Source organism: Vulpes lagopus, chromosome 3 (assembly GCF_018345385.1).
Source record: "Vulpes lagopus strain Blue_001 chromosome 3, ASM1834538v1, whole genome shotgun sequence".
Classification (NCBI taxonomy): Eukaryota; Metazoa; Chordata; class Mammalia; order Carnivora; family Canidae; genus Vulpes; species Vulpes lagopus.
This window is the reverse complement of record NC_054826.1, coordinates 110,269,008-110,283,910: the sequence shown is the minus strand read 5'-3', so window position 1 is coordinate 110,283,910 and position 14,903 is coordinate 110,269,008. Positions and strand designations below refer to the sequence as shown.

Here is a 14,903-nt window from a genome sequence, read left to right as displayed (position 1 = left end):
GTAGCATCCAAATGTAACAGCTCAAAAACAGATATTGCTAAATGTCCCAGCTGACAACCACGGGTTATTCAAACCTAAGGAAGTCTAATTTTTTAAAAATCAGCTAATATTAACAACTCTCTAAATGTTGATATCGTTTTCATTGTGTTACGCTGTCATTGAAAATTATCCATAAACCTGGTATGAAAACATATTGTGCTGTTCATACGTGTTCATATATTTTAACTCCTAAATAAATGATACATCATTTTTAACATTTTAAGTAGAAAGAATCATAAAAGAATACCAAACCAAATATATGTATGGATGGACCTTAGGGATGATGACTGGAAAGGGAAAATCACTTAGTATTTATTTGGTGTTCTCTATATTTTACATTTTGTAAACCTGATTTTATTTTTTTTTTAAGCTTTTATTTTGGGGGGGCACCTGAGTGGCTCAGCGGTTGAGCATCTGCCTTTGGCTCAGGGCGTGATCCTGTCGTCTGGGGATCAAGTCCCACATGGGGCTCCCTGCGTGGAGCCTGCTTCTCTCTCTGCTCTATCTCTGTCTCTCTCTCTCTGTGTTTCTCATGAATAAATAAATGAAATCTTAAAAAAAAAAAAAATTTATTTTGGGATGGGACACCTGTGTGGCTCAGTGGTTGTCTACTGCCTTGGGCTCAGGTCAAGATTCCGGGGTCCTGGGATGGAATGCCACATCGGGCTCCCTTTGGGGAGCCTGCTTCTCCCTCTGCCTATGTCTGCACCTTTCTCTTTGTGTCTCTCATGAATAAATGAAAAGATTTTATTTTGGGGGCGCCTGGGTGGCTCAGTCTGTTAAGCGTTGGATTCTTGATTTTGGCCCAGGTCATGATCTCAGGGTTGTGAGATCAAGCCCGCCTTGGGATCCATACTGGGCGTGGAGCCTGCATAAAATTTTCTCATCTCCTCTCTCTGTCTCTCCCTCTACCCCTCCCCCCTCTGCCCTGTCTCTTAAAAAAAAAAATTATTTTTTAAAGTCATCTGTACACCCAATGTGAAGTTCAAACCTACGACCCCAAGATCAAGAATTATATGCTCCACCCACTGAACCAGCTAGGCGCCCCTATACACCTGGTTTTCTTAGTTTTGTGTGCGTCTGTGTGTGTTTTAACACGCTCGTTGTATAAAAATGAGACAAAACAAAAAAGCCAGATACATTCGGAGAAGAAAATTAAAACCCTCAACAATACCATCCGTTCCCATTTTGGTGCCTATGCTTTAAGGACTTTGTGTGCATCCATTCATTTATTCATTAACTGATTGATCACCCATCTTCCTCAGAGAGGAGAACTGGGCAGTCAAGGAACGTTTTGCTGCTGCTGTTTTTCTTTTTTTAAATGGGAGAGATTTGGGCATGTTTTAGAACCAGTGGAAAGAAAGACCTAGTTTAGAAAGAGAAAAATGGGATGATCCTCCGAGTGAGGTTTCTGAGAAGGAATGGATTGTAAGCAGAGAGAGGAGGGATCATCTTTTGATGAAGTGCGGGGGGCGGGGGGGCGTTTTGGGAAAGAAGATGCACATACACACAGGCACACGCGTATCTTATTGTATCTACATGTAAGTGTAGGGCTGTATCTCCCTGTAAGCATGCATGAAGCTCCCAGGGCACTTGTATCTACACGTAAGTGTACGGCCGTATCTCCCTGTAAGCTTGCATGACGCTCCCAGGACGCAGATATTTGTACTTTGCTACACGTATGTATCGTGTTGTATCTTCACGCTTCCTGCCGGGGGTGGGGAGCGAGCCTCGAACCCGCGTCTCGGCTCGGTCTATTGTAACCACTGTCCCCACGCCGCGGCTCTTCCTCCCCATCATTTTCGCACCACCCTCTCGCACGGCGCCGGGGCTTCGGTGTCGGGAGCCACCTCCGAGGCTTGGACATGTTGGCCGTTTACAGTCTTTTTTCACCATCACCGACGCCGGGGCTTCCCATGTTGACGGTGAAATATTCCTAGGGACCCGGGATTGTTTTCGGAGCAGAGACATCCGCGCCGGCGGAACTGCTGAGTCAAACGGTCTGCAAAATTCGGTGGCTAAAACCCGCCGTGAGCCTCCCAGTCCACCTCAGGTATGCCTCCTTCACCTGAGGAGGAAGCGGAGGAGCACAGAGGTTAAATAACTGGCCCAAGGTCAACAAATAATTACAAGTGGCGGATTTCAAAAGCCGCGCGGGCTCATTTGGCTGAGGCAGGGGTAGAATTTGCGGTTTTGGCCTTTTTTTTTTTGGTGTGTTTCGGTGGGGGAGGGGCCGGGTGGCAGAGAAGGAAACTTGTGTCGCAGCAAAGAAGGAGGAGGAGGAGGAGGAGGAGGGGCGGGACTCCAGGCGGATCGCAGCCGGCCGCGGCGACAGAGGCTGGGCCCGGGGCTCGGCGGGCTCCTCCAGCCGCTGTGCAGGGCGCCTTGGAGGCGGCGACCCCAGTCCAGGGAGGTCCGGCCCGCGCGCCCGGGCGGTTGCCAAGGGCCTGCCCCGGCTGCGGGGCTAGTTGCTAGGGCCTCCATCTTGAGGCCGGTGGCCGCGGCGCCCCCGGAAGGGGTTGCCGAACGGGGCATTCACTTCCGGTCTGGGGCCTGCGGCGGCGGCGGTGGCGGCGGCGGCGGCAGCGGGTCGGTGTAGAAAATGGCGCTGGTGCAGCGGCTCGGGCCTCTCCCCGCGGCGCTGCGGAGGGCTTGAGGCTCGCGAGCCTCACTCGCCGCGCCCCACTTGCTCGTGCACTTTACACACATGAGGTGAGCGGGGCGGGGGCCTCCCTCCGGGCGGGAGGAGCCTGGGGCGCTGCCGCAGGGCCCGCGACCGCGGGTGGCGGCGGCGGCGGCGGCGGGCGTCCCCGAGACCTCGGGCCGCGGCGGGGGAGGGGGGTGCGGGGCGGGGGCGCCCCTGCGGGGGCCCGGCGGGAAGCCCGGAGGGGCCGCGCTGCGCCGCTGGGGCCGGGCCGGGGGCTGCGGCTCGCCCGCGCCGCCTGCCCGCAGTCCGGGCTGCAGCCCCGCAGCTTTGTGAGCACCCCCGGGCTCCCCTCCCCTCCCCCATCCGCCCCGGCGCGAGCCTCTGCCGCAGCAGCTCCGTTTTCACGCGCATCTCCCTCCCTCCCTCCCTCCCTCCCTCTCTCTCTCTCTCTCTCTCTCTCCCCTTTTCTTTTCTCTTGCAGAGAATTGGAAGCTAAAGCTACCAAAGACGTAGAAAGGACTCTTAGCAGGTAAGATGGGCGAGCTTCCGTCTCTGTCGCCCCATTCATCGTGTATTTCCACTCGGGTTCGCCCCGTTCTGGGTCTAGAAGTCCCCCCCCCACCCCCCCCACCCCGTGTCATTTTTCTTTTCGCACGCAGGGAATAGACATTCGGGAGAAGAGGCCGGAGGGAATATTGGATGGGAGGGATTGCGGGGAGATGCGTTCATTACGCGTGTGTTCTTTTCTTTGGGGGAGGGAAAGAAAACACACACACACACACACACACACACAAAAAACAAAACAGCGAAAAGCAATTCTTGTAAACTTAGTTAAAGCATTCTCATCCTTTTAGAATTTAATTAGGGGACTTGTGCATTAATTACTATTGTAAATGGTTGCAGGCATTGTGTGACTCATGATTGAGGCGGCCCTTATGGCGGGCTGTCAAACTGTTTTGGCTTCCCCGTTATTACTTTGTAACTCAAATTGTTGCCTTTATAAGAAGATACTGTGTTCGCATTATTATTATTATTAATTTTTTTTTCCCTCCCCCAACACATTGTAGTCAGGCAGATTCTGTTGCACTGGAAACAGTTTTGCCCTTGAACTTTACCGAGCATAAACTGCGTTTTGTTTTCCTTTGAAACTAAATTTGAGTCTATGGTCGGTGTGTGCTCTTTTTATCAACTGGTAAAGCGATTAAAAAAATTCTGTTTCCAATAAGTGGTTATCATTTCTACTGGGCCCAGAGTGATTTTGCACTGGTAACTTAAATCATCGCCACAAAAGGAGTTTTTTTGGTTTTTAAACGTTGCCTTTATGGAAACGTTTAGCTCTATGGAGCTGTAATTGCTTAAAGCATCAGAGCATTGCATTGTATTTAACTCTTTCAGATTCATTTTCTTATAGTCCTTTCTTTATTGGCCGGCTTCTTTTGAATTATATGGAGAGACTCAGAGAAACTTCTAGATGAACCTTATCAGTGTACGGCTTTCTTTTTCACTTGGACAGGATAAAACAAAATCTCTTCTGTCTCAGGTTTTAATGTAGTTTGTCCTTGACTGTGAGTTTTAGGTTTATGATGGAGTTAATAACACTCAGTTCAAATCATGTGCATTTTTTTCACTATACAAAATCATCCCAAATTGCTGGTCTTTTGATTTTATAGATATTGATCTGTTAAGGTGATTGTTAAAAAAAATCTTTTCGGTGGGTGAAGGTCGGGCATCACTGACTCGCCAAATAAGAGATTTTCTGTTATAATTATGGGGACTGGTTCAAGGAAATTAAGCCTGACATCACTGACTAAACAACTGTTCTTTGGACATCTAATAAGTTTTCTTGTCAGAAGCTTAAAAAAATGTTGAGGTATGAAACCATTAAAGAAAACAGATTGAATTTTCACCAGTGGGAAGGAGCTTGGAGTCCATTTTTCTTCCCTTTTTTGCTTTGTCAGGTAACCATATCAGTATAGTTGCTGTGGAGGTTTTCTGGGGCTTAATTAACAATTGCCTTTACCACAGGTACAATTTTCATATGCTGTTATTGTTAGAACTTAGAGTATATTAGCTGTGTATCAGAATTTGGATCCCAGCTCTGCCACTTAAAATATGACCTTGACTCTTGGCAAATCATTTAGCCTCTCTGTGTGTAATCTGTAAAACAAGAGGTTTGGGCCAGTCAGTTGCTAAGGTGTGTGAGGCCCCTTGAGTCGTATAATAAGGGGTCAAGTACCATCCCTGGCCACAGAGAGCATGTACAGTCCGGTAGGAAGACTGTCATATGTACATAATTAATACAAGGTAGTTGCTGTAGAGGTTAAGATACCATCCCATTCCTTTTTTTTTTTTTTTAATTTTTATTTATTTATGATAGTCACAGAGAGAGAGAGAAAGAGAGGCAGAGACACAGGCAGAGGGAGAAGCAGGCTCCATGCACCGGGAGCCTGATGTGGGATTCGATCCTGGGTCTCCAGGATCGCGCCCTGGGCCAAAGGCAAGCGCCAAACCACTGCGCCACCCAGGGATCCCACCATCCCATTCCATACATGAGGATCTTCAGTTGGTTCTCAGGGATGAAGAGGAAGAACAATTATCAAGGAGGTTACAAGGTAGTGTATTAGGACTGTGAAGATGGTAGCATAACCTACAGGTTAATAGCATTCTGAGGGGGGAGAGGTGTGATTAGATGGGCAAATGCTTTCTTTTGACTCCGTCTCTAGCTCTGTGCTTCCTTTTTCCCAAATAATGAGTGTATTTCTTGAAGCATTTATGCTCCCTCCAGGAAATCAGGGCATTATTCTTAGTATTCCTTTAGCAAACACTTCTGGAGCGTCTTCTGTGTTCCAAGTGCAAGACTAGGCCCTAGGGAGGGGAAGAACCGAAGTAGCTAAAAGTACTGAAAGCCTCCTCTCTGCCTGGCACACTCTTTTGAAGACTTGCCATGGACTCTTCTGATCCCTGGATCACTGTTTGAAGTAGGTACTGTTATTACTGGTTAATAGACGAGGACTTTGAGGGACAAGGAGGTTAAGTAACTTTCAGGAGGCCACACCACTGGTAATTGGAGGAGCTGTCAGGCTTTGGATCATACTGAATTGTCTCACTAGAGACATCGTTCTTCATTTTGAAAAGTTTGGAAAATATCTTTGAGGAGGCGGAACCAGCAGGTACATGCGATTCTCCTAGATCAGAGTTTCTTAACTTGGGCTCTGTTAACATTTGTGGTCAGCAGCATCTGCCTGTCGCACTCCCCACCCAGTCCTGACAATCGAAAAGGTCTGTGGATATTGCTAAATGTTCTCTGGGGGGCAAAATCACCCCCAGTTGAGAACTGTTATCCTAGAGCTTCATATTCCCTGAAGACAACCAAACATAGGGACTTTGAAGGTTAAACATTTAAATGTTAAATTGATTACTATGTCTTTATGCCAGGGAAGTCCACATCCTATTGTGCTGGCCCTCTAGCCTCTGAATGTTAGAGTTGTGTAGCCATTCCCCTTTTCCTCTGCTAAGTGGCAGACCCTCAAAACAGTGTGCCAGGTAGCCAGTGCCAGTGAGACAAAATGGGCACAAGAGAAATTTAGTTTACTACCTGGGGTAAACTGTATTTCTTAATTCATGTCAACCATTGAAGTTGTCACTTTATGTCAATATCATGGGCATACACAAGAGGCAACTGTGATGTCTAGATAGGGGTGGTGGTGGTCACAACTGGAACTGAACTTTAAAGGATGAAATCAGTTTTGAAAGGCAGAGAAAAGGGCAGCGTAAGAACACCAGAACTAATGGCACAAAATCCAGGAAGTACTGGGGGTTTTGAAATACAATGGGTAGTTTGGTTGGATTGGCACCGAAGAGCAGGGACGGGCACACAGGTTCTTGAATATTAGGTTGAGGACTTCTGGCATAGATCTTTTCAGTAGTGTAGAGCTATTACATGCTCTTGGGTAGGATAGTTATGATATGATAGAATAAGGCAGGCGTTGATGAAGACCTGAATTACAGTGGTAGAAGAAGGGAGCTGAGAGTGGGAGATACAGAGGAAGTGGAGTCTGGGATTTGGCAGCTAACTAGGTTGGGATTAATTGTAGAGAGGTCTAAACAGTGTCTTGATTGACCCAGCCTCTGAACAGAAAAGAGGTCAGAACAGAAATAGGAGTTTGGTGAGAGAAGATGGTAAGTCACATTTTCTAGTTGTAAAAAAAATCTAAGACCAACTGACCTAATTTTAAAAAATATTTTGGAGGCCAAAGCCATAGAATCCTTGAGTATTTAGAGTGGGACCATGACATCAGAGAAGACCAGCCAGTATTCTGATCTCTTCCATTTTACAAATGAGACAGCTATGGTTAAAACAGATCCAGTAACTCAGTCAAGGCTATATTCTCTCAAGTGACAGACCTGGGATTCCAACTACCGGGTCTTGCAACTGTGTGTGGTATTTTATTTTATATTGCACGATAGAAGAATGATAACGTTGGTTTCTCCTTTCTATCTGAAAATGTTTGTGCCCGTTCTAGTAACTTATTATAATGTAGGATGTATTATCTAAAGTAAAAATTACACATTTCATGTTAGGTGATTCCACACCCCCCCCTCCCAAACTATTGAATACATCATTTAAGAAAAATCGTTAAAGATGCTGTTAATGCCATATTCTGTAGCATCTAAACTGGGATTGTTGTTATATGAGGCACTTTTGCCTGGGACAGGTGCTACATAAGAGAAGATTAGGGGCAGCAGGAATTAACCAGGGCATTAAGTCTCTGTAGATAAGAGACCCTGCTCTTGCAATTTATTAAAAAATAATTCTGAAAAAAATTATCTTCCAATTTTGTTCAGCTTTTCTGTTGCCTTCCTGTGATGTGTTTTATGGGCCAGCAAATTCATATTGGTAGGTTTCTTTCTAGCTTAATTTGGTGGCTATGTGGTAAGTCAATTGGTAGAGTAAATGAATCACAAACTAAGTTTAATTTAAAAACGTGTAACAACCCTCTTTGGAAAATTTAAATATGAACATCATTAAAAAGTCTGAGTACCACTCCGTAACCTCTTGTGTTTTTGGCATCTGAAGTAAGTCTGCAAGTATAATAAATTAAGGTCCTTTACATTTCTGTTTTCTGACAACCTCAGAAGTATGGCCCATGATTGGAAAGACTAAAATAGAATGTGCTGTGTGTATTCTGCTCAGAATGACTTAGGACAGGTCTCTCACTCAAAGTCAAGAAAATGTCCTCTCATTTAAAAAAAAAAAAAAAATCCTTCTGACCTTCAGTAAAGTAGGAAGAATAAGTCAGTGAACACCTGTATCTCTCCCTAAGTTTACCAACTATTAATATTTTGCCATATCATATCATGCCAGTTCATTCCTAAGTAAGACAGCACTCCTCCTAAGAACAAGGGCATTCTATATAACAGTCACATTATCATGCACGGGTAACTTTAACATTGTCGCGCTGCCTTTTTGTCCATATTCAAATTTTCCCAGTCATCTCAGTAATGTCTTTATTTAAATAGATTGGGTTTTTCCTCCTCCGTTCCTTAACCCAGGGTCACTTTTAGTTGTCTGTGATTTCTTTCCATCAGGAGCAGCTCCTTACCTTTGTCTTCCCCTTTCATGACATTGACATTTTAGAATAGTCCAGACTCGTTTTTGCAGGCTTCATTATGGCTTTTTCTGTTGGTTTCTGTAGGATTAGATTCAGTGAAACCTTTTTGGCAGGAATAGTGCACAGGTGATATGCTCTCAAGTAGTCATGTCAGGCTCCTTTCCCCACCATTTCTAAGCAAATTAACTGAAAGTAGACCTAGTACTTTTACCTTCATGCTGTTTCTTTCATTTTTAGACATGCCAACAATTAGGTCAAACTGAGATATGCTTTTAAATAGTTGAGGTTATAGTAATTACAGGTCTTCATGTTTAAACTGATCACTTGTAATGACTGCAGATTTTTTGAAGGGTCATTCTGTAGATAGCTCCCTAATTGTTAGACATAAAAGTTCCTTGCTTTCAACTTTCACCACTGATAAACTGATAACTTGAGTAAGAAAATGAAACCTAGGGCCTGGGCTTGTGATCTGCATTCTGAAAAAGGATGCCGCCAGAACAGAGATTCACATCCTGGATTCCACACCGGGATACAGATGGTATGAAGTAGTTTGAAAAACTGAATATGTTCTTAAAAAAAAAAAAAAAAGATGGTCCTTAGCATTTATCAGATTTCAGAGGGTCAGGGCTCCCCAAAGAGTAAAACAATGTTGCAGGGAGGCTATCAGAGGAGCTGGGCAGTGGCGACTGGAAGGGAGATTTTAAGATTCAAAAAGAGAAAGTAATGTTGGACAAAGGTGTAGTTTCTCTCTTAAAAAAAAAAAAACGCATGAAAATAAATATAGTTTAAATTTCCTATTAAGGTGGTCTTATTTTAAAAAATGATTTGCATACTCTGGGTGTGCGAGTTGGCTATGAAGCAGAAACTAGGGAAGAGCATGTTGAATTTGCAGCAGCATGTTGTGTGCCGAGGACTCAGCTGACTTCCAGTTTCAGATGGAATGTTCACAACAGATTGAAACCTGGCTAAGGAATTTTATACTTTGAACCTTACAAGATACTTTCTGCAAACAGCAATTGATTGGATTTGGTATAATAACCAACAAGATTAAACCAAGTCACTTGGTTTGCTGTTCTTATTAGTGGTTTTGAGTCATTTAGCATTTACTGAGCAGCTTGCTTCAGTAATAATTGAGTATTTTTATGATTTTTACATCTGTGTTTTGTTGACTTTGGTCTTACTCTTTTGAAGTATCCCTCTAAAACACAAGGAAATAGTACTATGTGGTGCTCAAATATGCACTGCTCTTAAATGTGTTTTTAAGCATTACTTCACTGTTTGATAGTTGACCACACAAAGGATGTCAGAGAGGTCGGTTTTACTTAGTATTCTACTTGTGAAGCTCTGGGTGATGTGGGGCATATGGGTGTGAGGCTCTTACCACATAAAGGTAGGAAAGGGCATCAAGTGCGTCCTCTATGCTGCTGCAAGTTAATCAACCTCAAGCCACAGTTCTGAGCTTGTCCCTCACTATTTCTTAGAAACCTTGGCTAGCTCCCCATTGAATCTGGAACTTAAGCCCAACTCTTGTTTGTGCTAAGTTTAACTGTCTTTCTAGTTTATCCCTCTACTTTTTCCTATCCTCAATTCTTCTCTGAATGTTTCCCTCAGTTTTATTTTTTATTCATTCATGAGAGAGACAGAGGGAGAGGCAGGCTCCTCATGGAGAGCCTGATTCTGGACTCGATCCTGGACCCCGGGATCATGCCCTGAGCCAAAGGCAGACGCTCAACCCTTGAGCCACTCAGGCACCCCAAGACCACATTTTCTTTAGCGACTCCTCAGTTGGTGGGTGTTATTAGGGTTTTCACTTTAGGGTTATTGTGAATAATGACAATGTGAACATTCCCAAATGAGTGTTGTGTGAGTGTTGCTGTGACCATAGTGTTTTCAGTTCTCTTGGGTACATACCTGGAAGCAGAATTGCTGGGGCGTATGGTAATTCTGTGTTTACCTTTGCAAGGAACTGCTGGACTGTTCAAAGTATCTGGGCCATTTTACTTTCCCACCAGTGATGTATGAGGGTTCTGGTTTCTCCACATCATCACCAACACTTGTTACTCATTTTTTTTATTGTCATCTTGTGAGGTGGTATCTCATTGTGGTTTTGATTTGCATTTCGCTAATAACTAATGCTGTGAGCATCTTTTTGCGTGCTTCTTGGCCATTTGTGTATCTGATTTGGGGAAATATCTACTTAGATTCTGTGCCCATTTTATTTTATTTATTTATTTTTTTATAGGTTTATTTTTGTTTTTTGTTTTTTTTATTTTTTATTTATTTTTATTTATTTATTTATTTTTATTTATTTATGATAGTCACAGAGAGAGAGAGAGGCAGAGACACAGGCAGAGGGAGAGGCAGGCTCCATGCAGGGAGCCCGACGTAGGATTCGATCCCGGGTGTCCAGGATCGCGCCCGGGGCCAAAGGCAGGCGCCAAACCGCTGCGCCACCCAGGGATCCCTGTGCCCATTTTAAAATTTGGTCGTTTTTTTATTGTTTTGTTTTGTTTTTAAGATTTTTAAGTAATCTCAAGGACCACTGGGAGCTCAGTTGGTTAAGTGTCTGTCTGCCTTTGGCTGAAATCATGATCTCAGGGTCCTGGGATCCAGCCTGGCTGGCTTTGGGCTTCCTGCTCAGCAAGGAGTCGTCTTCTCCCAAGGACCCATTCCTCCTGCTTGTGCTCATGCTCCCTCTCTCACTCTGTCTCTGTGTCTCTCTCAATAAAAAAATCTTGAATCGTACTCCACCCAATGTGGGACTTGAACTTACAACTCCAAAATCAAGTTAGATCAAGAGTTTCAAGTCCAACAAACTAAGCCACGTATAAAGAGTTCTTTTTTTTTTTTTTTTTTTAAAGATTTTATTAATTTACTCATGAGAGACACAGAGACACAGAAGGGAGAAGTAGGCTCCCTGCGGGGAGCTTGATGAGGGACTCCATCCCAGGACCCCAGGATCACAACCTGAGCCAAAAGCAGACAGACACTCAACCATTGAGCCACCCAGGTGCCCCTAAAGGGTTCTTTATATATTCTAGATACATGTTATTTATTAGATACGTGACTTACAGATATTTTCTCCCATTCTGTGGATTACCTTTTTTCTTGGTGTTGTCCCTCACTACATAAAAGTTTAAAATTTTGTTATGTCCAGTTTACCATCTTAACCAATTCTGAGTGTACATTTCAGTGACATTAACTACCTTATTTTCATAGTGTTATGCAGCTGTCCCCCCTAGCCATCTCCACAACTCTTCTGATCTTGCAAAATTGAATCTCTGACCTATTAAACAATAATTTCCCATTCTTCAACTTCTGGCAGACACCATTCTGCTTTCTGCTCCATGAATTTGTTCTAGATACCTCAGATGAGTGGAATCATAGAATATTTGACCTTTTGTGACTAGCTTATTTCCCTTAGCATAACATCCTCAAGGTTCGTCCATGTTGTAGCCCATCTGTCAATTGATGATTTTATTTATTTATTAGAGAGAGGGAGAGCGCACATACTCACGTGTGCCCAACTAAGGGAGGAGGGAAGGAGCAAACGCAGAGAGAGAATCCTAAGCCAACTCCACACCCAGCATGGAGCCTGACATGGGACTTAATCTCAGGACCCTGAGATCGTGGCCTGGGCTGAAATCAATAGTTGGATGCTTAACCAGCTGAGCCACCCAGGCGCCCAATCCGTTGATAATTGTTGATCCTCTATCCTGCAACTGTGCCGAACTTAGTATTTCTATTAGCCGGTGTGTGTGTGTGTGTGTGTGTATTTCAGGGCTAGCTCTCTAAAGCCTGTATCATCGGTGAATAGAGATTTTTTTTTTAATTTTTTTTTTAAATTTTTATTTATTTATGATAGTCACAGAGAGAGAGAGAGAGAGAGAGAGAGGCAGAGACACAGGCAGAGGGAGAAACAGGCTCCATGCACCGGGAGCCTGACGTGGGATTCGATCCCGGGTGTCCAGGATCGCGCCCTGGGTCAAAGGCAGGCGCCAAACCGCTGCGCCACCCAGGGATCCCTAGAGATGTTTTTATATAAGTTCCTTTCCAATCCCTGTATTTATGTGTTTTTCTTGCCCATTTTTTCTGAATGGAGCCTACAGTACAGTGTTGACTAGAAGTGGCAAGAGTGAACATTTTTGTCTCTATTCTCATCTTGGAGAAAAAGCATTCAGTTTTTTTATTTTTTATTTTTATTTATTTATGATGGTCACACAGAGAGAGAGGCAGAGACACAGGCAGAGGGAGAAGCAGGCTCCATGCACCAGGAGCCCGACGTGGGATTCGATCCCGGGTCTCCAGGATTGCGCCCTGGGCCAAAGGCAGGCGCTAAACCGCTGCACCACCCAGGGATCCCAAGCATTCAGTTTTAACTGTTGTGTGTGTTGTGAGCTGTGGGCTTTTTGTAGATGGCCTTTATCAGGTTATGGAAATTTCCTTCTCCTAGTTTGAGTGTTTTTTATCTTGTCATGGAAGTTTGGATTTTTGTCGGGTGTTTTTTCTGTGTCTAGTAAGATCATCAAGTAGTTGCTGTCCTTTGTTCTCTTAATATGTTGTATTACATTGCTTTTCATATGCTAAGCCCACCTTACATTCCTGGGGTAAATCCCGCTAGGGCTTGATTTGTCCTTTTTATATGTTGCTGGTTCAATTTATTAGTCTTCTTTTCAGGGTTTTTGTGTCTGTATGCATAAAAGTTATTAGTCTGGAGTTTTGATGTCTTTGTCTTTTTTGGGTTCCTGGTACTTAGTTTGGTCTGGTTTGGGATCTTGAAATGTTCTGGAATCTATCATTCTTCACTGTGCTAAAATAATTATTTTTATGTGTAGAGTTCTGTTTTCAAGTTTTTCTAGCTTTATAAAGATACGGTTAACTCATTTTCCTCCCCGAGTTTAGTGCATTGCCCTTGTGTGCTGTTTTTATTTTTGTTTTTAAGATACTGGAATCTAACTTTGTGTAAGTTGAAGTTGTAGAGTATACTGATATATGTTTATATATTGTGGTATTATTACCACCATTAGTGTTGGTTAACACCTCTATTTTGTCACATAGTTAGCATTCTTTTTTTGGTGAGAACATTTGAGATCTATCTAGCCTTTTAACAACTTTGAAGTATATAATACGGTATTGGCTATAATCACGATTCTGTTTACTTGATTTCCAGAACTTCTATTCTAGTTTCAAGTTTGTATACTTTGACAGCATCTCCCCAATTCCCCCCATTCCCTAGCCCCTGGTAACCACTGTTCTGCTTTGTTTCTACAAGTTCAACTTTGTTTAGATTCTACACATAAGTACAGTATTTGTCTTTCTCTTATTTCACTTAGCACAGTGCCCTAGAGGCCCATCCAGGTTATTGCAAATGGGAAAATTTCCTTCTTATGGCTGAATAATATTCCATTGTGCGTGCGCTCACACACCCCACATCTACTTCATTCACTGACCGATGGATACTTAGATTGTTTCCATATCTTGGCTGTTGTGAATCATGCTGCAGTAAACATGGGAGGGCACATACACTTTTGATATATTGTTTTTATTTCCTTTGGATATGTACCCAGAAGTGGGATTACTGGGTCATTGGTAGTTGTATTTTTAATTTTTTGAGGAGCTTTTAAGTTGTAACTTAGTGGGTTCACCAAGTTACATTCCCAGCAGGGCAAAGGGTTCCCTTTCTTTGGTGTCCTCATTAACACTTGATATCTTTTGTCTTGATGAAAGTCATTCGAAATGCTGTATCAGTTCTGTTTTCTACTGTAGGTTCTCCCTTCTTCAATTGCAACCTTTGTATCCCAACGTTAGTCTTAGTACAGTGTCTTGTACCTAAGTCTTATAGCTAACAATGAGTGTACATATTCTGTGCATCTGCTAACCACTTACCTAATTTAACTTTCACAATCAAGCTAGGTAGGAAGTACAATTTGAGACTTCTTACAAATGAGGAGATGGAAGCTTCAGAGAAAACAAACCAGTTGCTGACACAAGTAAGTAGTGGAGACTGAAGCCCGTAAGTAGCAGAACTCGGGTAGAAGTAAGAGTGAAAAGAACACCTCTTTGGTGATGGTAATAGGGTTAGAGTGTTAGTAAAAGCAAGAAGCAGGAATTTAATTGCAGGGCCCAGTGCTGGGGAGTACAATACAAGTAGAACTGGTTTTTGCCCTCAGAGCTGCAATTAGTCCTATTTGGAAGAGTGAGATTAACATCTGAAATAATTAGAAAATGAGCATTGTTTAATTAGAGGTCAAGGGTGAGGTTTGTATGAGTTGGAAAGAATCATGAAGGAACTAGTAATTAACTTAAGCCTCAGAAGAGAAGTAGAGTTTAGGAAGGTAGTTTAGCAAACCATGTTTTGGATCAATGTTTGTACTGTACAAATCACTTAGGCTTACTTTCTTCCCTCCCCCCCCCCTTCTTTCTTCCTTTCTTTTTATTTTTTAATTTTATTTTTTAAAAAGATTTTATTTATTTATTCATGAGAGACAGAGAGAGAGAGAGAGGGAGAGAAAGGCAGAGAGAGAGGCAGACACACAGGCAGAGGGAGAAGCAGGCTCCATGCAGGAAGCCCAACGTGGGACTTGATCCTGGGTCTCCAGGATCAC

General features: G+C 43.4%; 1 protein-coding gene across 9 annotated transcripts in view; it reads left to right on the top strand.

Moving 5' to 3' along the window:
- Positions 1-1,953: 1,953 nt before the first annotated feature.
- The window catches only part of TNRC6A (trinucleotide repeat containing adaptor 6A), a 106,502-nt gene continuing 93,552 nt past the window's right edge, over positions 1,954-14,903 (top strand). For 2 of the 9 annotated variants that reach the window (XM_041749427.1, XM_041749422.1), the window contains exons 1-2: positions 1,954-2,092; positions 3,168-3,215. Coding sequence is in view for 5 of the 9 variants with exons in the window: in XM_041749424.1 (XP_041605358.1) it covers positions 2,747-2,751; positions 3,168-3,215 (53 nt within the window). In the remaining 4 variants the exon portion in view is untranslated. Of the gene's footprint in view, positions 2,093-2,361; positions 2,752-3,167; positions 3,216-14,903 lie in introns of those variants that run through there. The other 7 variants (XR_005986861.1, XM_041749424.1, XM_041749420.1 and 4 more) reach the window with 5 other exon arrangements.